This window comes from Procambarus clarkii, chromosome 32 (genome assembly GCF_040958095.1).
Source record: "Procambarus clarkii isolate CNS0578487 chromosome 32, FALCON_Pclarkii_2.0, whole genome shotgun sequence".
Taxonomy (NCBI): Eukaryota; Metazoa; Arthropoda; class Malacostraca; order Decapoda; family Cambaridae; genus Procambarus; species Procambarus clarkii.
The window spans coordinates 34,595,562-34,619,806 of record NC_091181.1 but is presented as its reverse complement, the minus strand read 5'-3'; the positions used below and the strand labels follow the sequence as shown (position 1 = coordinate 34,619,806).

Here is a 24,245-nt window from a genome sequence, read left to right as displayed (position 1 = left end):
TAGTTATCACATGGTACATATTACAAAATATAAGAATTTAGTATTTCATTCTTGGAGCAAAGTGTTTGAACCTCCTGAGATTTCACTCTTATCAGGTAATTAAGTAATTAACAGTAGAAAGTGCCAAGTCATCGCGATATAGTATTTAGAAGGGGTATGAGGATAAGGATTTGGTACAAGACGGAGGAAAGGAATGGTGCCCAACCACTTAAACGGTCGACGATTGAACGGCGATCTGCAAGAAGCGAGCCGTCCCTCCAGTCCAAGGAGTTGAACGTAAAAAAGAAGATTCCTAATGTTATGGACTAGCTTTGTCATTCTTTAGAAATGTCGGCTATATTACCTAGGATTACAATATAAATTTCAACAGCCACACGTAATTAGACTCATACTAGGCTCTTAATAGAAAGCAATTTATGACGGATTTGAAGAGAAGTTCTTGTCGAATCTGTTTAACATGTAAACAAAGGTATTACTTGTAATTATATTACTTGGTAACCTGTTTCATATGTTTACTAAGCGTTTTTGCTTTTGGAACAATTCTTTGACGAGGAATCTTATCAAATACTTTCAGAAAACCTGATTATATTTTCTGCCTTCCTGTCGATGCGCATGTGAAAAATATCTTAAAATAGATATTTAGATATCTTAAAATAGATAGTTTTCAAGGAGACTTGAAAACTACTACAATTGATTATAAACAGTATCTTTCATTAGATACTGTTTATACCGATAACAGTATCAGTATCTTTCATTAGTTATTAGCTCTAACTGCTGTAGTACTTAGCCTCGAATAATTGGTTTCCACGAGGTTAAGCTGATGGCCCGTTCTCCCGAGCATTCCTAACGTCACTAAGCTGTTGTATTTATTAAATTGTCCGAGCCTAACCAACCAGACGACCCGCGAACAGAAAACGGAATAACACGTCAATTTTCCCAACCGCTACCATTTTAACCACATAAATCATTCACAAAAATTAGGAACAGAATTGGACCTAGAAATGAGGCTTCGGGGGTACCCTACTTGTGGCATCGTGCCAGCTTGACGATGCCTCGTTAAAACCGCGACCCATTGTTTTCTGCCTGTCAGGTACTCCCTTACACATGCGGGCGATGAGTCGCAATAACGTGGCTAAAGTATGTTGACCAGACCACACACTAGAAGGTGAAGGGACGACCGACGTTTCGGCCCGTCCTGGACCATTCTCAAGTCGAAACGTCGTCGTCCCTTCACCTTCGTGTGTGGTCTGGTCAACATCCCTTACACAGTTCAGTATTGTCCCAGTCATCACAGTTTACCCTCCATGACCGTCCTGCACATTCTCCACATCGTAATAGTATATATATTTAAGACTTGTGTAGATCCAAGTAGCATATTGTGCCTTACCTTGAGATGATTTGAGGTTACCTTGATGTTTTCGGGGCTCGGCGACCCCACGGCCCGGTCGTCGACCAGGCCTCCTCGACTTGCCAAGCTAAGTTTTTATAAAGTGGTATACAAGCTTAGACCTACCAATCGCAACTGGGATGTCGGGAATTGTGATAATTGTTAAGCCTATTTTGTGGCTACATCTAAGACGGTCGTTTTCAACAATATTCCGGCACAAAGCAACACATGTTGCACGAAAAAGCGAGTATGTGCTCTCTATACTGCATAAAGTGTGCGATACATACAGCACGGCTTCAATCTATTATCACTAAATGAAATGAAAGTTAAATGAAACTCGGACGAACGGCAGACATATTTTACAGTAGGATGTCCTACACCATCTCATTCCCGTTTTCTAAGCTTAGAAAACGGTGATAGCCAAAGATAATTCCCCGAATTATCCTTGAACTCTTCGGGGAAATTATCTTGTGAAGTGGTATTACGCCTTATATGGCATCCCTCACACTCGGGGACAGGAAGCCTGCCGGTCCTCCAGGTCCCCTACACGAGCTGCTGACCTTCCCTGGGGTGTGCAGCCCCACAACAGTGCCGCACCTCAATCATCGAACACTTTAAATGCCTGCTTACGCAACCCGTACATCTCTCCCTCACTCATGGGGGGCTTAGTTTTCATTTATTAAACAGTTTATGAGCTCGGAAGCGCTACGAAGATGTTTATAACAATAATAACCTGGGTTGTAAAGGACGGTTTCCACAGCTCGCAAACTGTTTACTAACGAAATCATCTTGATGATTTCGGAGCTTTAGCGTCCCCGCGGCCCGGTCCTCGACCAGGCCTCCTTATTGTTGGGCTGGTCGAGGTAGTAGGCTAAAGTTAAATGATTCAGAACCTCTACATCCGATCCCACGGATTTAAATCTGGTTCAAGTGCAAAACTTGCTGTATTTCACGTTAATGAGTCGGTATATGACAATGACATGGTTTAGTATCCCGGTGGATAATAAAGCAAGTAAGCAACACGTCCTCAAAGACTCTTCAGTCTAATAGCCGTTTGTGATCGACTCGCTTAACACGTGATAACTTATAACACACAAGTTATAACACAGTGTTTTTTGTTGTGTGTGTTACAAAAATTGTGTATATGCTTTGGGGACGAAATTCGCTTGGACGAGTATGGCCTGAAGTGAGATACTCCTTGGAGCACAATAGCGGCATCGAACCAGCATCCTGGACGAGCTCAAACGCGCGTCTTACCCCATAGCTCAAGATATGCTCAAAAGTTACAAAACTTGGAGTCCGCATTAAGAATTTGGGAACACCCAGCTGGTACCCAAACTACTTTTTTTACTCATAATTACCCCGCGTACATTGGTATAATGGGTTCTCTCTCACCTTCCTGTTCCGAACATTTTCTCATAGCTGTATAACGTGGTTGAGGTTTCATTGTGTGAGGTGAAACACTCGCTCACAAACGCCTCGTTCATTGCTTGAGGTGTTTGTGAGGAGAGGCTAGTGACGGGGTCCTGACATCTGAGTAGACAGCGCTTCGGATTCATAATACTGAAGTTCCGGGTTCGATCCCCAGTGGAGGCGGAAACAAATGGGCAGAGTTTCTTTCCCCCCTTATTCTCCTGTTCAACTAGCAGTAAATAGGTACCTGGGAGTTAAGACAGCTGCTACGGGCTGCTTCCTGGGGGTGTGTAACAAAAAGGAGGCCTGGTCGAGGACCGGGCCGCGGGGACGCTAAGCCCCGAAATCATCTCAGAGATAACCAAGATAACGGGTGTAACCTGGACCAGCACGGCTTGAGGTGAGAATGGGTTGTTTTGCCGATTCGAACTCTAGAGAGGGGGGGGGGGGTGGTAGTTATTTTGCATGCCCTTGACACGCTTGACTGAGAGAGTCAACACGTTGATGTGATGTTTACAGCCGCCATCTTGTGACGCCTTACAGGGTCTCGCGGGTAATCCGCGCTAAAAACCTGACAATTGTATCCACACACCAGAATGAATACATAACCGGGCCTTACTATATGTAATAACACAATTGTTATTTTCGTCAGCAGAAAAGCATTGTGGGTACCTTTGTGGGGTGTCAGCTGACAGCTGGTTCACATTGCGGGTACCTGTGTGAGGTGTCAACCATCTCCACCAGCTTACATTTGCGTTTATCATCAAAAATGATGTATACTAGAGTGAGGACGAGTCGAGGTGAACTCCAAGTTTACAGAACTCCAGCCGAACGTTAGTTTACAGAACATCGTTCCTTTCTTAGCTCCAGACATTCCATTTTCATGGGTGGGGAGCCACATGCCTCCAGGAAAGAGATGAGGTAACATCCCAAAATATTATGTACGTTATATAATTAAACATGACAATTCTTTCGTCAAAAGGTTCAGTTCCTGAGCCCAGTAAGCTTACTGAGCCGAGTAACCTCAGGAGCCCCTCCTGAGCTCATTATTTTGTTCTCCACAACATTGAACAATTCATGCACACACATGCAAGCTCTCTCATGCAAGCGCAGCGCCCTCAATGGCTTAAATGTAAACCATTAAACCTGCCGTAGCGCTACAACACCTGCACTCATGTACTCACCTCTTCCATAAACTAGCTCTTCCAGCAACTTAGCGGTGGAGGACCATCCGCCAACCCGTCCTAATAGAACGTAGCATTTTGACGTATACTTTACCCAAGGCCAAAAAATTGTCGCACTAGAAAAAAATGGCAGCGGCTCGCGAAAGTGACATACTGTCCCGTTTTCTGTTTTGGCCCCTCTGGAAAGTTAGGATAAGGGCCCTTGAGTACGACAATTTCTTGACTTTGGGAAATCTTAGGAGGACGGGCTGCATATGATGCACTCTGCAGACACCGTGCAATCCAGCCATGTTGACCTCTTTCATCACCTGCACTCGTTAAAACATTCAAGGTATTCTCTCTCCACCTGTTAAACTCCTCTTCCGTACGTAACATTCTCACGTGTCTAACTACCCTTACAACAGTCTCCCTGCGTACACAGAGGACTGTCTGACCAGGCTCGTCACCGCAGAGGCACGAAAACCAGCCAAGAACTCTCGTACCAGGAAAAATTGGCGGCCACAGCACTACCAACCACATACATCCTGGACTCGTCCCCCTTACAAATCTAAGGGATCATCTTAGATCCCTTAGATCATCAAATCTCCCTTACAAATCATCTAACTTGTTCATAAGAACAAGTTAGATGATTTAAATCCAAACCAATTTGTTAGTTTTAACTATTAATTTGAAATTTGGTAAACCACTTATCAACGTACAACCATATCTCAGTAATACATTTTAATTCGTAATTGAGAACTCATACAAAGGGAGCAACAGTTTCAACGACACACAGAGCAGGACAGACAAAAGATTTTATATTTTTGGTGGATTTTTTTTGGCCAGCTCGTCGAAGCCGTAAGTAGACGGTGATGCAGCTCTAAATAGAGCTTCGAAAAGTCCTCGGGATTAATGGGAAGGGGGGTGACGTTTTTGTAGTCACCGGCTTCCTGTCCCCGTCGAGGCCACTGGAGACGGTGGCCTTCGAGGGCATTCAGTTGCAAAATACACGTCAGCCAGGCCTGTGTACACGTCAGCCAGGCCTGCCGAAGTGTAGTTTCCAGCCAAAATGGAACCATAAATACAGTAACTTGACCTTGAAAGTACTCGAGACTCGAAATACATTTTTACAATTTTTTTACAAAATGCGAGTTTTTGTTGCATTTCAGAGAGAGTGTAATGCAGTGGTTGGTTGTGAGGCAACACTGCTGGTGATGTCCTCGGCACGGTGGCCGGCTGGTCGGTGTTTCCGTCCGGCCGCCACGGTTTTGTTGCCATATCCGGCCTGCCGCCGTCATGCGCCTTGTCATCCGGACGACTGCCATGTTGCCTCCTTATCCGGACGGCTGCCATGTTGCCTCCTTATCCGGACGGTTGCCATGTTGCCTCCTTATCCGGACGGCTGCCATGTTGCCTCCTTATCCGGACGGCTGCCATGTTGCCTCCTTATCCGGACGGCTGCCATGTTGCCTCCTTATCCGGACGGCTGCCATGTTGCCTCCTTATCCGGACGGCTGCCATGTTGCCTCCTTATCCGGACGGCTGCCATGTTGCCTCCTTATCCGGACGGCTGCCATGTTGCTTCCTTATCCGGACGGTTGCCATGTTGCCTCCTTATCCGGACGGTTGCCATGTTGCCTCCTTATCCGGACGGCTGCCATGTTGCCTCCTTATCCGGACGGCTGCCATGTTGCCTCCTTATCCGGACGGCTGCCATGTTGCCTCCTTATCCGGACGGCTGCCATGTTGCCTCCTTATCCGGACGGCTGCCATGTTGCCTCCTTATCCGGACGGCTGCCATGTTGCCTCCTTATCCGGACGGCTGCCATGTTGCCTCCTTATCCGGACGGCTGCCATGTTGCCTCCTTATCCGGACGGCTGCCATGGTTACTGACATAACCTGCAGCTGGCCGCAGCGCCCTTTCGTGTGTGTGTGTGTGTATATATGTATATATATATATATGTAATATATATGCTCTTATGTAACGGCTTCATCTTCACTGTCTTAATTATCATCTACGTCACCATCTTCAGCATAATCTTCATCATCCTCTTCTTCACTAGCGCCATTTTAATCATCTTCAGCATCAACAACATAATCTAACAACAACAACAACAACAACTCGGTATTATCTTGGGGGAGGGGAACTTGTATCTCAGAATTCTGATATTACAGGAGTATTATCCAATCACAAGTCTCAACATCGTATACACAAACTTTGTAAAGGCCATTCGATAAGTGTGACCATGGAGTGATAGTCCATGAAATGAGATCAAGAGGAATAACGAGTAAAGTGGGGCGTTGGATTTTCAGCTTTGTCAAATCAGAATGTAGAGAGTAGCAGTCAGTCAACTAATATCAACGCCAGGTGCAGTGAAAAGCTCTGTACCCCAGGGCACAGTCCTGGCACCGCTGCTCTCTCTCGTATATCAGATATAAACAAAAGTACTATTCACAGCTTCGTGTCAGTCTTTGCATGATACAAAAAACAGCACGAGGCAATTTCCTCCTGTAGTGTACTGAAAAAAACTACTAGATATAAATAAAGTCTTCGATTAGGCAATGGAAAATATCGTGATGTTAGAAGTGATAAGTTCTAAGTACTGAGTTATGGCGGGAACAAGGAACTTATTAAACGAATTGCAGGGTACAGGACACAATCAGATTTACACACAGAAGAAATACAACACGTGAAAGATCTGGGAATTATGATATCTGACGACCTAGCTGACATTTAGTGAACACAATCCAGCAAATACAGCGGCAGCCAGGACAATTCTTTTTTGTGTGTGTGTGTGATTAAGTGCTTAATTGCACACTAGTTTATCAGTTATCTCACCCTGTCAGAGTAAATGAGACAAATGTATGTGAATGCATGCGTGTGTGTATATATGTATATGTAAAAGACACATCAAACACTTTATGTAGGGCATACGTAAATCTGTGTATCTATGTATTTACGTATGTAGGTTAGCTTAGCATTTTAAAAGCACCGAATCACCTTCTGTGGTTGAGTGTTCAATAAACCCTTGAACTATATGTTTAACACTTCTCTAACCCTGTCCATGGAGGACAGAAGAAAATGTATATATTCTGGTTAGCATTGTAAATGTGGGGCCACGTCTGTGGTAGAAAATAATAATAAAAAAAAGCCAGAACAATGAAAGGAAGGATTACGAGAACGTCCCAATCCAGAGATCTCACAGCAATGATCTACTCAACGCCTTCACGCCGAAAACTGTGCTAATGGACAAAATTCTCTCACTTATGGTTGGTAATTTTAAATCACTGATGCTGCCCCGTCCGCAGTACTGCTCGGTACTCGCTTCTCCTTTCAGAACGGTAGTGTGTGCTGAAATGGAAGGAATACAGAGAACATACACGGCACGCATAGACACGATAAAGCATACAAGTGGTGCAGTAGACCAAGTGGTAGACTAGAATAAGAGGTGCAATAAATCAAGTGGTTCAACAGTACAAGTGGTAGTCCACTATGGTACAATATAGCAAGTGGTTCATAGTGGTACAATAGATCACGTGGTAGGCCAGTGTGGCACTATAGATCACGTGGTAGGCCAGTGTGGCACAATAGATCACGTGGTAGGCCAGTGTGGTACAATAGATCACGTGGTAGGCCAGTGTGGTACAATAGATCACGTGGTAGGCCAGTGTGGTACAATAGAACACGTGATAGGCCGGTGAGCAACAGAACTAATAGTCCAGTGTGGTACAATAGATCACGTGGTAGGCCAGTGTGGTACAATAGAACACGTGGTAGGCCAGTGTGGCACAATAGTTCACGTGGTAGGCCAGTGTGGTACAATAGATCACGTGGTAGGCCAGTGTGGTACAATAGAACACGTGATAGGCCGGTGAGCAACAGAACTAATAGTCCAGTGTGGTACAATAGATCACGTGGTAGGCCAGTGTGGGACAATAGAACACGTGGTAGGCCAGTGTGGCACAATAGATCACGTGGTAGGCCAGTGTGGGACAATAGAACACGTGGTAGGCCAGTGAGCAACAGAACTAATAGTCCAGTGTGGTACACTATATATAGTTGTGTTGATGTTGGCTTTCTGGTCTTGGCACACAGCGAGGCCTGGCCTTTGTTCCTGCAGGAAGTTGTAGCATCACCGGGCGGGTGTGTGGTGATGTATGGTGATGTGTGGGGGCGTGTGGTGATGTATGGTGATGTGTATGGTGATGTATGGGGGTATGGGGGTGTGTGTGGTGAAGTGTGTGTTGATATGTGAGGTGTGTGGTGACGATTCGACTCCAGAAGATAAATTATTAACATGTATGAGAAGTAGTGGGGGTCCCAGAACCGATCCTTGGGGGGTACTCTGCTCGTTATCCTACACCAGTCGAACTTCTCACCCCCCCCCCCCCCCCCCTTCCCTCACTGTAACTCTGACTTCTGTCTGTCGGGTATTCCCTTATCCACGTCAGTAATATTCTTCCATATACTGTCGTCTGCATCTCAGGTTCGTGTAATAATCTCTTACGTTGTGCTGTGTTAAAAGGCTTTTGGGCGGTCTAGAAATAGGCAGTCTGCTCAGCCTGTGCTGTCCTGCCTAAATTTTCACTACTTTATCATCGAACTTAAGTAGGTTCGTTTGGCATAGTTTCCCTTTACTAAAACTATGTTGATGTTTGCCTACATACCTTATTCTCTCTAGGTGTATCACTAATCTTGTGCAAATTAAAATAATACGAATGAGATGTTTGTCAGTGATACTAGTCTATAGTTAGGCGTCTCTCCACTCTCTCTCTCTTTTTTCTCTTTTTTTTTTTTTTTTTGTAAAGCGGTACTACATTTGCCTTTTTCTTGCAGCTGGGCAATTCTCCCTTTGCAAATGAATCCTTAAAGATCCCTGCTGAGGGCCTTTGCCGCTTCTTTTAACCTCCTTGAGTGATACATTGTCTGGTGCGACTGCTTTAGTATGATCTAGTGTGACTGTCTTAATACTTCCTCTGCTGTTGGCTCAATATTTGTCAGTTCTCACAGGGTTTACCTCCTCACACTCTGGGGAGCTGTTCAGGCCCATAGGGCTGAAGCCTATGAACCAGACTACCTTGGTGGTATAACCCTAGACTTAGATCATTTATAATTGGTAGTATGAGGTTCATATCAAATAATATACACCTGGAAGATACTGGAGGGCCAGGTACCAAATCTACACAGAAAAATAACAACGTACTGGAGTGAACGATATGGAAGAAAATGTAGAATGGAACCAGTGAAGAGCAGAGGTGCCATAGGCACAATCAGAGAACACTGTATAAACATCAGAGGTCCGCGGTTGTTCAACGTCCTCCCAGCAAGCATAAGAAATATTGCCGGAACAACCGTGGACATTTTCAAGAGGAAACTAGATTTATTCCTCCAAGGAGTGCCGGACCAACCGGGCTGTGGTGGGTATGTGGGCCTGCAGGCCGCTCCAAGCAACAGCCTAGTGGACCAAACTCTCACAAGTCAAGCCTGGCCTCAGGCCGGGCTTGGGGAGTAGAAGAACTCCCAGAACCCCATCAACCAGGTATCAACCAGGTCAACCAGACTACCGTGAGGTAACGTGGTGCTACCATGTGACATGGAGCTTGGGCAAGCACTGTGCCGCACAGTCGGCCACACTCAGCACCAGCCACCATGCTGGGTATGCCACTTGAACCTTCATTGTAACATCTATCTGTGAACAACAGTAACTAAACTTGAATTTAATTGTTTTGTTCAAGAACAACAACAAAATTATAGGGCGTTTGAATCCTCCCGCCATATCCTGAATCGATGTTCCCGCCATATTCTGAATCGATGTTCCCGCCATATCCTGAATCGATGTAACGGTCACGCGTGACGTCAAGACTGACGTAGTGATTTGTCAACGAGGCTTTACAACTATGTGGAGTATATTGATTTGGCATCTATATACTTCAGGCATGTAGAATGTGCTACTTTCTTTTTTAACACAAGTTCTTTAACACATGTGGTTACAACGGGTTATGCTGTGTCATTTGTATGTGTCATGTATAGTATGTGTCGTCCGTCAAGTGTGTGTGTGTGTTTGGATTTATTCCGGCCGAAGAAATAATTATTATGAAACAAATACAAAATTGGGCAAGTTTCAACAGTGGTATGTAGCCAAGAAACTTTAATAATGCAGTAGCTCCCATATTTATCTTCAACCACGCCCACTCCTGTGTATTTGTGTACACCCCCCCCCCCCTCACCTTATACGTTACCTGGCAACGTATAATCGACAATTAACCCCATTTCCAAACAAGTATTAAGGTTTTCTCCGACTGTAAATTGATTAAACTTATACCCACTGTTCCGGGTTCTGTTTTGAGTTGATATATTTACTGATATTATTGTCAGTCTCGTCTGTATCTCGCTGTTAGGTCCTCCTTAACTCTGTCTTTCTGGAGAATGTATATTAATCTTTGTCATCTATCTGTACATGTGAAAAAACATCTATCTGTACAGTTCGTGAAAACTGGGATTAACTTCATAAATGGAGCCTCCACATAGAAACGCAAGGAAAAGCTAAAGAGGAACTTTAGAGGTATTTTGGTTTGGTGTTGGGCCTATCAGCCTCTAGAGGGGTTATTACGACTGCCACAAGTGGTTATTGACCCATTAGCAAGTATATACTTTAGAGGCGAACATTGTCCAGAGCCAAGGTGAACTCTGAGTGGACGGACACAGAGAAGCAGAGTATACACTGTTGACCAGACCACACACTAGAAGGTGAAAGGACGACGACGTTTCGGTCCATCCTGGACCATTCTCAAGTCTATTGTGGTCTGGTCAATATACTTTAGCCACGTTATTGTGACTCATCGCCTGCATAGAGTATATTCTCTTGGTGTGTATATCTCCTGTGTAGGGAGATATCTTTTCTTGTTTTCTTTTTCTTAACCCAAAATCCTCTGTCTTGTATAGAATATTTATATATAGATTTTTTGGGTTAAAGATCACTTACTAATCATAACTCCTAGATCTTTTTCATATTCGTATATACCAATTTCATCATTGGCAGCTGATTTCTGGCAACTGTTGTAGAATTTCCAAGATATAGAGCCATATACATTTGTTAACATTAAACTGCGTCTGCGATTCTTTTACCCATTGTTAATGCCTAAGTCGTCTTGTCGATTTTTAGTCTTCTATAAATATATTTTTCGCCCTAGTTTTGAGTCGTACTGTAAATCTGCTGACGTTGCTTCTGAGACAAGGAGCCCGGCGACGCTACACTTGTATCTCTGTTGCTAGGTTTGACTCCATTTGTGCTCATCTGTTTCCTGTGAAATGATTATGCAGTACTGGTTCTGTAACAGGGTTGTTGATTTGTGGAACCAATTACCGCGTAACGTGGTGTCCCTCGATTGTTTCAAACGTGGGTTGGACATGTTTATGAGTGGGATTGGGTGGTTATAGATAGGAGTTGCCTCGTATGGGCCAATAGGCCTTCTGCAGTTACCTTGTTCTTATGTTCTAATTCAGTTATATAGCAAGCCAGTCCTGGGCACCTGCTAGACCCTTGAAGGTGAGAGTGAGACTGCGGCTGAGCCAGGGGTCTGAACAGGCATCACCAGCATGCCCGCTATTCTCCACCTCAACCATTCTGCAAAATCTCACAAGCCTGGCCTCCGGTTATCACCTGCTACGTCAAAGATCAGTTATCACGTCACACGGCGGCCTCGTCACGAATCAATATGTAAAGAATTCATGTCTCCCTGACCTGCTCAACAACTTCTGCCGTCTACTCATTTTCTTGCTGCTTTATTTATTGTTTGAATCGATGCGTGCCAGTGACGTACTCTGCCCACCAGCTGAGGGCCAGGATTCATCAAACATTTACGAAACCTGTACATTTTTGTTAAACACATTTTAATGCTTCGGAGCTCAAACTGTTTAAGAGATTGTCTATAGCAATGATAACTTTGTGTTGCAAAGTTTCGAACCTCGTAAACTGTATAGGTTTCAAAAGGGGGTTGCGTGAATGCTTGGCCTCGCTTCATGCATGACGGCGTTCAATACCCGACCGTCCACAAGTGGCTGGGCACCATTCCTGCCCCCCCCCCACCCCCCGTCCCACCCCAAATCCTTATCCTGATCCCTTCAAAGTGCTATATAGTCGCAATGGCTTGGCACTTCTCCCCCTGAAAATTCCATCCCTCCTAGCCAAGGCCTGTCCTACCTGCGTCCGTCCGTGTGGGTGTAGGTGCTAATTACTCAAGCGGAACTTGATCATGGTTCAACCTTATTTTGTCCGGGTTAAAACAGCACGATATGAAATCTTATTTAGCTCGGGATTAATCTATATTTACCTCAGGATTAAACCTTATTTAGGCCGGGTTAATCCCTGTTTAGACCGGGTTAATCCCTGTTTAGACCGGGTTAATCGTTGTGTATCCTGAACGCCGGTGTAATTTGTTGATTTATTGACGAACCAAATAAATGTTAGCTAATAAAATAACAATTATAAATGTTTCTTTCTGAAGTATCAATGTGAACTTTGTCAGACGCAGCATGTAGCTGGTAGGCCGCCTGTGCTGCGTCGACACCTCTGATGGAGGAGTGTTGTGTTGTAGTGTTGTCTATACTGTGCCGTGCTGGCTCTTCCGTGCCTTTGCTGTGCTGACTGTGCTGTGTTGTTCTGGCTGCGTTCATCCAGCTCGAGAGCAGTGAGGCGTCCGTGTGCCTTACGTGTTGTCAACTTGGGCTCTGTGCTGCCTTCCCAGTATGGCAACATGGAACTTGTTGACACGAGCACGTTAGCAAGGCCCTGTTGACACGAGCACGTTAGCAAGGCCCTGTTGACACGAGCACGTTAGCAAGGCCCTGTTGATACGAGCACGTTAGCAAGGCCCTGTTGATACGAGCACGTTAGCAAGGCCCTGTTGACACGAGCACGTTAGCAAGGCCCTGTTGATACGAGCACGTTAGCAAGGCCCTGTTGACACGAGCACGTTAGCAAGGCCCTGTTGACACGAGCACGTTAGCAAGGCCCTGTTGACACCATTAACGAGGCCCTTCACGAGCCAGCTGTGTGCGGGTGTGCAGCTGGAGGAGGCTCATTGTATGTTAAGCGAAGGAATCATTGTGTTGTGACGTGGAGACAATTGGCGCCGCCTCACAGATGAACACTACTGTACGCCTCGTCATGGCTCGGGGTCCTGTATATGGGTGCTTGATGCGTCATAGAAGAGACAGTTACCTTAAGTAGCACCTCCTTCATTAACCTTCAGCCACTTAAAGCGAAGCCTGAATCATATCTTTTTAAGGATCAATACTGCCCTCCTCCAGCACATCTTCAAACCACTTTAAAAACACACGCAGTTATCCTTCTCAAGAAAAGGCTGCGGTAGAGGCACTAAGCTGGCGTCCTTAGTGCCTCGGGGGGGATGAAGGATTACGCTGACGAAGCACATTTCGTAACTACGTCAATAAATAAACCAGTTTTCCTCGTTAGGGATGATCCTTGCTTGCGAAGTCTGACGACCCGTCCCGGCTGCTTCCTTCAGCGCGTCTGGGCGTCCCTCGCGGGTGCTGCTATGGCGTCGTTATGCGCACTCAACTTTGCGTGCATTGCTTGAGGGGTCAGGCTAGCTCCGTGTTACGCAGTGCTGTTTCTGATAGGATGAAGGGTAGTTAAGGAGCCGGCTGGGAACTCTCGCAGTCTCGGACGGAACTGAGGTGGAACCTAAGAGAGCCACGTTGCTCCTGCATCATCAATATTAGTGCCAGTGACGCAGAATTTTGCATTAATCATGATTTTATTACCGGCGATAAAATGTCGGGGCGGGGGAAGGGGGGGGGGGTTAGAGGGGTATTAGTATACATATTTACCCCGGATAGTGAGGTTGGCGTGCGGGGAAGGGGCGGGGGAAGTGAGCACTTCTGGGAAGAGGTTGGGACGTCAGCCTTAAGGTGCCGCTGACCTGCCCCAATCTTCCTTGTCTTGGCCCAGTTATACCGACACTGCATCTTTAACCCGCGCCGCTTGTGTCGTCGAAGGGACGGGATACGACTCGCATGTAAAACTTACCCCATTTAGAACAGTTCATTAACAGTTAATAGCGTTGCGCATATAGATTCACTGTAAAGAATGGTATTCGGTTCCCAGGAAGCCGAAGTTGGTCGGTTACAACGATAAAATCAGCGCCTTAGGCCTTCGTCAGCCTTGTGTTGTATCCAGGAACGTAACAATAAATCGTAATGTTAGACGTATAACGCAAGTGCCTAGGCTACACGACTCCCTGTCCAACAGTAGTGTTCTAAATATCGACAGTACGATTTCGTCAAATTTATTTATTTATATACAAGAAGGTACATTGGGTTAGAGAGAATACATAGCATAGTATTTACATTCTTGTAAAGCCACTAGTACGCGCAGCGTTTCGGGCAGGAATTCTGTATTGCTGTAATCGTTGTTCACAACCATTTGACGGATTCGTTAAAGTTCGTGGTGCAAGAGTTGCCAAGAAGAGCATGTACGTATTGCAAGACCTGCATATGCCCTGGCACCGCCGGAAAAACAAATGGGTAGAGTTTCCTTCACCCTGATGCCCTGTTACCTAGCATTAAATAGGGGGGCCTATTTAATGCTGAGGTTCATATGACTGCCCGTAGCAGTCATATGAACCTCATATGACTGCTACGGGCTGCTTCCTGGGTGTGTGTGAAAAAAAACAAAAATAATAGTTAGTAACAGTTGATTGATTGACAGTTGAGAGGTGGGCCAAGAGAGCAGAGCTCAACCCTCGCAAGCACAACTAGGTGAATATATGCATTGATGACGCTTCTCTTATACCTGTCAGTGCATTCACTCTTACCGTTTATACATTTTCCTGCAATTTAACCGTTCATACGTGATTATTATACCGTTCTACTGTGTTGTTGTTATAGATTCAGCTACTCGGAACAAGTTCCAAGTAGCACGGGCTATGGTGAGCCCGTAGTGGACTTATCTGGCACAGGAGCGGTGCTGTGTCCCTGTTCGACTGTGATTGATTGATTGATGAAGATTAAGCCACCCAAGAGGTGGCACGGGCATGAATAGCCCGTAAGTGGTGGCCCTTTCGAGCCATTACCAGTATCAAAAGATGATACTGGAGATCTGTGGAGGCGCAACTGCACCCTGCGTGACGGGAGATGTCTCCCGGACCAAGTGGTGAGCAAATGGTGTGTTCTACTGTTGATTGATTGATGAAGATTAAGCCACCCAAAAGGTGGCACGGGCATGAATAGCCCGTAAGTGGTGGCCCTTTTAAGCCATTACCAGTATCAAGAGCTGATACTGGAGATCTGTGGAGGTGCGAATGCACCCTGCATGACGGGAGATGTCTCCCTTGTGAATGTGTTAAGATGAAGATGAAGCCACCCAAAAGGTGGCACGGGCATAAATAGCCCGTAAGTGGTGGCCATTTTAAGCCATTTCCAGTATCAGGAGCTGATACTGGAGATCTGTGGAGGTGCGAATGCACCCTGCATGACGAGAGATGTCTCCCTTGTGAATGTGTTTAAGATGAAGATGAAGCCACCCAAAAGGTGGCACAGGCATGAATAGCTCGTAAGTGGTGGCCCTTTTGAGCCATCACCAGTATCAATAGATGATACTGGAGATCTGTGGAGGTGCGACTGCACCCTGCGTGACGGGAGATGTCTCCCAGACCAAATGGTGACCAGATGGTGTGTTCTACTGTGCTTAGCACCTCGTTATATCCTCTTATGGTGAAGTGGTTAGGTGACATATGGATGAATGAAATTACATGGGCGATGTTAATAAGTTATTAAATGTATCAACATAGCGTGTGACATATTGACAGCTTATGTTGTTCAGGCTGCTTCCGTGCCTGTTGCAGGGTCATTCGGTTCAACTTCTGCTTTGGCCCGAGAATTTATCTTTGAGAATGTAAGGTGAAACCTTACGAAACGCATCACTAGGCGTCAGAACCAAATAAAGATTAAAAATTAACTTTTGGAGAGTTAATTTTTCATCGTCCTGCTTCAGTGAAGAACAACATAAGGAATGTCATGAAGATTCGTGCCAGAATTATAAATCTAAAACTTTGTCGTTTTCAACGATTATATAATATATAATAGTACCTGGTTTATATAATATTAATAATATAGCACACTCACTTGCCTCAGAAAGTCATCTTATGCAACAAATGTAAACTCTTGATCACGCAGAAGAGCCATGGCAAGCAACAACTGGCTGTATGTCATGACTGTTTGAGTTATTCTGAAGTCATGTGTTGTGGCAACACACTAGGAAGACCCTCATTGACGTCAGTGGGGGTTTGTTTACCTTTGTGATGCGCGGGTTGGTGACACGTGGTGGTGGCTGCGCGCCAACGTGTCGGGGATGGGCTTCCTCTTGTTTAATAATAACACAAGTCTAATAAAAAAAATATGCAACATAAATAAAATATTGAGGTGAATGCGCTGATGTTCTTTTGTAGTTTACAATTTAATTAGTATTACATAAATATTAGGTAAAAACCAGAAAAAGAACTAATAGGTAATATTATCGAACAGAAATATAAGTACAAATTTAATGAAATAGATGAGATAATACAGAGCAGAATAATATAATTTAGAATTGTAATCTTGATTTCGGGGCTTAGCGTCCTCGCGGCCCAGTCTTCGACCAAGCCTCCTTTTTGTTACACTCCCCTCCCAGGAAGCAGCCCGTAGCAGCTGTCTAACTCCCAGGTACCTATTTACTGCTAGGTGAACAGGGGCATCAGGGCGAAAGAAAAGAAACTGTTAATTTCTTCCCGCCTCTGCCGGGGATCGAACCCGGAACTTTAGAACTACGAATCCCAAGCGCTGTCCATTCAGTCATTAGGCCCCCTGTCATTAAACGGGGGGCGGGGGGGGAATCATTTAACGATATCATAGATCATTAAAGATTACAAACAAAATTTATTGTCCTGTTATCAATGCTTTCAGACCCATGGTAAGAGATACGAATATTATAAAATAATAATGTGCTCTACCCAGAGTTTGCTAGTGCAGGCTAGTAGATCAGACTCGTCTCATGTTCTCTCCTGATACCCTGTATGACTAACCATCCTGCGAGATGGGTATATTAGATGAACTTATAGCTGGCCTTTGATTGGCACTCTTTAATCCGCCATATAGACTAGGGCAGCAACATTTTGCTGTGTATACCTCACTGTTTATAAAAATATTTTTATCCCATTGGACCTAAAGATATGGTGCATTATTCCAAAGACAAAACATGTTTATGACTTCGTGTTAGATTATTAGTGTCTAAGAGGTGTGTTTTTGTTGCAGGAAGGATGACGTTGCTGAGTTCAGGGGAGGGCGAGAGCAGCGAGGCCATCCTCGAGTGTCCTGTCATGGGCGAGTCGTCGCTGCTATCTCCCATTAACTCCGTCACACACCACGCTGATTCCAATGGCAGCGTCGGCACTGTCAAGAGTCACAACCAAATCGATAAAGACAGTGTGAGCAACAGGATCCAGCACAGAGTTGCTTGTGCAAGGTCGACCAATAAGTGCGAGGTTAAAGTGTCACCCCGCATGAAAGAGCTCCTCGAAGGTCTTAATGAACCTGGTGATTCCGGCAACCTTCCTGAGGTGCCAGACTGGCTGGATCGCCAGCTCTTCGACCGTGGTCGGCAATTCTACCGGCGTTATCTTTTCTGCATTTTCTTCTCTGACCTGTTAGCTCTACTGATGATGTTCAGCATTAGCCGAATATTGAGGCCGTTGATGTACACAGAGCGGTCCAACACGTCACTGCGAGCTCTACGTCGTTATGTCTCCACCATAATGCACATCATAACCTGGTACTCTGGTGACGCCTGGGACCCCAACGACCGCGCCCACAAGGACATCATGACAGTCCGTTCCATCCACAACAACTCTGCTCGCATCTTAAATTCTTCTACTCACTATGACAAAGTTGGAGTCATTGATGTGAGAAGCCAGGGTCACGAAGAGCCCAAGTGCCCACTACACCCTACTATCCGCCAAGACCTACAGCCTCAGGTTATGCCTGGCTTGGTACTTGAGACTCCTAGTAACCCACCTGTTTACATCAGTCAATGGGATATGCTAATAACCCAATACTCGTTTTTGGGCATGATAGTAGCCCACCCCTGCAGGATGGGTGCCTGGTGGGCCTCGGAGGAGGAGCTGGCCGGCCTCGTCCACTTCTGGCGAGGGATCGGATGGCTCTTAGGAATCAAAGATAAGTACAATTTTTGCAGTGGAACGGTGAAAGAAACTCAGACACTCTGCACAGAGATTGAGCAGCTGGTGATCAAGCCAAGGATAGCCGATGCTAACTGGAGCTATGAGCACATGTCCTCCTCCCTCATTGAAGGTATGAACCATATGGTCCCTGCCCTCTCCTACCCTGCCATGTTTCGCTTCTTGGCTGACACTCTGGGTATGGCCGTGCCAGCCTTCGCCAAGCGCATGAGCCTCTACCACTCCTTCCAGTACTGGCTCATGCGCTTCGTTTTCCACGTGTTGTTCCTCGTGCCAGGCATAGTTCTTCTCTTCAACGAACTGCTCAAGCTGGCTCTCAAAATAATTCAAAACCAGACACCATTGCGGTTTTCTAACACTCGGCCTGAGATCACTGTCACGCCCTACACTTATACTTGATGAGGATTGCCAAACCTAAGACACTCTTAGTAACTGGATACTTTCGCAGAAGTGTCGTTTTTCACAAATTCATCTTTCAGTGTGGCATTGGGGATGCCTGTTTATTATGCCATGACACCAGTATCAAGTACTCAGCTTTTACTCGAACTTGTTGGAAAAGCAACTCGGTTTGTGTTGAATGGCCTTTGGACAAAACCAACCCTGACAATCAACGGCTGGAAAATACTCTTACAGAATCACATGTACGCAGCTAATGGTGGAATATATCCCTCGCTAGTTTCAGGCACAATTTATGGAGGCATGGAAAGGGAAACTTGTTTTATCTTAATGCGAAAGAGGCTCTTGGCTTGTCGATTGCCAATTTTTTTCTCGGTAAACTGGGCCGTTGTGTAGTGAGAAGTTTGTGTATGAGGATAGCGGGGTCCATACTTCATACTTTTTTTTCAACGCTTTCTAATGGGACACGTTGTTTTAGCAGAAGAGTGCACTCCCAGTGGGCTACACCATCCCAGACAAGACGCCAAGAATAATAATTATATACTGTACGCATATTCAAACCTGGGATTATTAAAAAGAAAGATGGCCGAGGGTATGATTAAAGTGAATTTAATGAAGTAAAAGAAGAAATGCATGATATTGTCCCTTCTCCACGCCACAGAAATATGCCAACAGACTGTAAGGATGATATTTTTTTAATAAAAAGCATGACGTTGAAAAGAGATCTGGTGTGTCGAGTCTATGAAATGTGTTATACTTAGGCTTTTCTTGAACAATTACAATATTTCGTCATTTAATGATTACAGATGGACTCGAGCCTTGTTTTAAGTTAAATGTATGTTAAACTTTTTTTCATAACATGTATAATTATATATAAACTTTTGTGAAATTTATTGATCTGAATTGCCTCTTGATGTATGTATCTTAAGAATGTGCAAAATACTTTTATAGCAATTTAGATTAATATTACAATCTGTAGCTATAAGACAAAGATAAAATATTTTAATACTGTGAAAAAATGTGTATCTTTCTCTTTTATGATTTTAATTTTAGTTCATTTATTACCTTCATACCTATTCATAAGAACAAATCCACAAGGGCCGTGACGAGGATTCGAACCTGCGTCCGGGAGCATCCCAGACACTGCCTTAATCGACCTATTCATAGTAGTGGAAAAGGTTATGGAGACACATGGGCTCAGGAACTGAACCCTAAAATTCATTTAGTACGCAAAATAGCATTGATGAGCTAGTTATAGTGTTTAATAACATATTCATCAATGGTCTATTTACAGTTTATTAAAGTAACATCATTGTGATCCTATGATTTAAGAATAATTGTGTTTTAGTTATGTTGCCGCTTCCTAGATGGCGCTAATACCGGACAACTAAATGTTCACACTTCCGTTAAGGAAGTTGAAGTTCTTGATCTCATTCACCTTCAATACTCAAGCCCTCATTAGTCCAAATCTTTGAATGGTAATTATAAAACTAACAGATGGCTTCTCTGAAATTCTGTACCTTTACATTGTAACTAAATTGTCTTGAAGAAAAAAGAACACATTAATTATCTATTGGTTAATCCTGACATTAATACCATAAGTTACTAAATATTTTCTCTTCGTTAGTCTCTCAATTGTTTATCTTGACCTTGTATACAATTTAGATTTGTGTGTCGTCTTTTTCGTAGGAGGACCAAAGTCGACTAGCCAGTACCATGACCGTTGTTGTGTAAGATGTTTGTGACGAATACATTATATGATTGATGAAGATTAAGCCACCCAAAAGGTGGCACGGGCATGAATAGCCCGTAAGTGGTGGCCCTTATGAGCCATTACCAGCATCAAGAGCTGATACTGGAGATCTGTGGAGGTACGACTGCAGAGATGTCTCCCGTACGAATACATTGTTATACATTGTGTAATATACACAGTAGGTTGACATTTCACCTAAGGGTGGTATCATACACTTACTATGCACAGTGAAATGCAAGTGTTCCATTTGTGTGTGTGTACTTGTTCCTTCGTAACACTTGATTTTGATCATTACCGTACTTGTGTACTCATTTGAGTGTGCGTACTCACCTATAGTTGTGCTTGCGGGGGGTTGAGCTTGGGCTCTTTGGTCCCGCCTCTCGCTCACATGTTTGAATGTGCGTGCATGCACAAGTTTGAGTGTGCCAAAGAAGCTGTATGGCAGACAGATATACAGCTTTCCGCACCACTGTCAACATGATGATGAATTTTTAGATCAATTTCATACGTCATATTTATATGAGCCCCTCATATAAATTCCTGTATTCGGCTTCATGTATAGAAGTTCAGTCTCAGTCATTACTATGTTAAACCAAGCACTAATCTCTTACAAATAATCGAGGAGGAGAATGTACTAAGAAAATGTTAGTCTTCTTAGGCAATGTCAGTGGAAGGATTCCATGTGGATATTATTTTCTGTGTACAAAGATGATTGAGTTATGACAATCATATTAGCAGTACTATCAGCGTCCTGGCTGTGATTACCAAGGTCTATGTAACAATAATAGAAATTAAGTTGTAGGAAACATTGTAATTTATTATTTTGGAACAATATAACGTTTGCATTATATATGATTGTACAAATACTGTAATAACCACTTCACTTCTGCTAATTATAAAGTAAACTCAGGTTTATTTTCTTATTATAGTGTGTTGTGAAGACGTTTACATGCAATATAATAAATATATATAATATATATATATATATATTATATATAAAATATAATATATATAATAGAATAAAAGTCAGTATATATGTCGTGTATTTTTGTCCAGGGGTAAAATGAGAAGGGAACTATCAGGGGAAAACACCATGTTGTTTTTAGATTCAGCTACTTAGCCTGTGCTACTTTGGAACTTTTGTTCTATGATGAGCCCGTAGTGGACTTGCCTGGCACAGGAGCGGGGCTGTAACTCCGGAAAGCGCCAAGCCATTACGACTATATAGCACTGGGAAGGGGTCAGGATGAAGATTAGGGATGGGACGGGGGAGAGGAATGGTGCCCAACCACTTGGACGGTCGGGGATTGAACGCCGACCTGCCTGAAGCCAGACTATCGCTCTACCGTCCAGCCCAAGTGGTTGGGTAAAATGAGGCGAGTATTACAAATTACGAGAGTGAATCAATATTGTCAGATATTAATACATTGTACATTCCTATCACTGTATTACAAGTGAATCACTATCATGATTAAGATAAAGGAAGCCATTTAGACAGGAAATGGCTCGCAGGTGGAGATCATTATATGTTTGGCATTAGCTCTACAAAATCTAGCATCACAGCTAGGGTGAATGGTCCACAACTTGGCATGCAGTGAAAATAAGTTACTTGGAGGATTTATATATAATTTACTTGAACATAACAATGACTGAAGTGCATAATGCTAACAGAAGTACGGCTCCTTTAAATTGTTTAATAGTGGTTGTCGTACTTTTCAATGAAATAAGTGATTGGTCTGTTATTCGATTCTATACATGCATATTTCATTCAAGTAATAACAGAATGAGCAAAGTCAGTAACTAACAATTACCATGAAACAGATTTCCTCTGTTTAGGCAGTCAAGTTCTTTTTTTTAAGGTGTAATACTAACACTACGAGAGACGTTAATACTGAAATTAGTAACCATTTATAAAACTAAACCTAAAAAATTAAAATGTTGCTGCTAGTAATAAAACAAATTTTAAATACAGTATACACTAAACAATTTCTTACTAAATGCAGAAGACGTTTTATATATTGCACCCACACACTACCCTTCTAAAAACACACATGAATACCAAAATGAGCATGTATATATAATTATTAAATGTACATTGACTGCTATATCTGCTTCACATTCGAAACTTTCGCTTCAGACTTCCCATTCTCCTGAACGGACGTACTTATATTCCGCTTCCTGACGCAGGCCACACATAGGCGTGTGTAGGCTGTGCAGTATGCGCTCATAGGCCTGAGCGCCTTACACATCCCATGGGACTCATGGCATGTGCTCAAGGTGTGTGACGTCACTATGACGTCAACATTTTCACACCGACATAGGTTCAAATCAAATGTTTATTTAGGGTAAAGTACATACATACAAGGGGTGATACAAATATTGATGAATTTATAGATAGAGCTAGTACATACAATGCCTAAAGCCACTATTACGCAAAGCATTTCGGGCAGTCTTAGCTTTAGGGTTTAGGAAGCTTAGGTTTTAGCTCCCAGTTGTGTTGTAGCTGCCCCTAACCCACCACAACAACAACAACACCCCGGGCTGCAGCTGACTGCGCCGACGATATCGAAACATATCAACAGTTAGATATATCCAACAACATGGATATTATCTAGTAATACAGGCTCTTAACTCCTCTTAAGTTCGATAAAAATACTGCGCCCAGCACAGAAAAAAAGCCCTACTCTGAAGCGTAACCTTTGGTAAGCGACCGTACGTGCCTCCTGTTGATACTTGGATCACTAGCCTTTTAATAATGGTTTTTAATTTAAAATTACCCTGTTCACCCAGCAGTAAATAGATACCTGGGCGTCGAACAGCTGCTACAGGCTGCTTCCTGGAGATGTGTGTGTGAAAATTAGGATTAAGGACTTGCCCGAAATGCTATGCGTGCTATTGGATATTCAAGAATGTAGGAACTCGTGTATATATATATAAAAATCTTTCTGGTAGAGCCCCGGTGGTTCCATGATATCCCCCGACCATCCCTTCCAGGTTCATCCGTTTGTAGGTTGTTGCTCATCAGCTCCAGAACTGACTCAAGGAGCCAGCCTCGGATTAAGACTATTATTACTGACAGGTTTGAGTGAATTAATTACTTCTTTTGAATCATTTGTGCAATTTTTTGGCAATTTTGAGGCTTCGTTTTCTGTAAATCTTGCAGCTGTATGTATAGCTTCGCTGACTTGCTGGATGCTATCCTGGGGGGAAAGGGTGAATTTTCAATCACTCCCTGTGGCACTGTGAGGTGAGGGGGGGGGGGCCAGGTTCTGGTTCTAGTCCCCCAGTGGGCCAAACACAACTCCTGCAACTGATATGACCCAATAGTTAAGAACAATCTTAGCAAGATAGCTTCAGGGAGCTACTAAGGGACTCTCCAAGAAACTGCATTTTCAAAAACGTGTTATATAAACACATGTCATGTCACTGTAATTGTGTATGTGTGTGTGTATGTATGTACCACCTCTGGTAAGAGTGTAAGGACTGATAGCCTTGGAAAAGAAAATACGAGAACATTCAGGGAAAATCTTTTCCCTGAATGTTCTCTCTTGTTTCTTAATTCCAAGACGATGATCCCAAATTTGATTTCCTGGTGGTATGAAACATTCATGCTTGTTTCCTTACTCCTGATGCCTCTCTTCAATTAGTAGTATACAAGTACCTGGGAGTTAACTGTTGTGAGTTGCATCATGGGGTAGGTTAGTCATTTGCTTAGGCCCTAGGGGGACCTCAGTAAGCCTAACTAACAGACATCCTGTTCCCAGCAGTGGGAAACCATGACACATGTTACAGTAATCAAGTTATATGTGGAATTATTAGAATTTAGTTTTTTATCCATTATTCTAAATCATCATATAGAGAACCATACAGCCGAAT

General features: G+C 43.8%; 1 protein-coding gene across 4 annotated transcripts in view; it reads left to right on the top strand.

The window, feature by feature from the left end:
- Positions 1-19,301, top strand: part of LOC123759422 (uncharacterized) — a 43,257-nt gene extending 23,956 nt beyond the window's left edge. For 3 of the 4 annotated variants that reach the window (XM_045744486.2, XM_069335223.1, XM_045744484.2), the window contains one exon: positions 17,277-18,842. In XM_045744486.2, coding sequence (XP_045600442.1) covers positions 17,282-18,619 — 1,338 coding nt within the window. In that variant the 5' untranslated portion in view covers positions 17,277-17,281 and the 3' untranslated portion in view covers positions 18,620-18,842. Of the gene's footprint in view, positions 1-17,276 lie in introns of all 4 variants that reach the window. The other variant, XM_045744483.2, reaches the window with a different exon arrangement.
- The last annotated feature ends 4,944 nt before the right edge of the window (positions 19,302-24,245 follow it).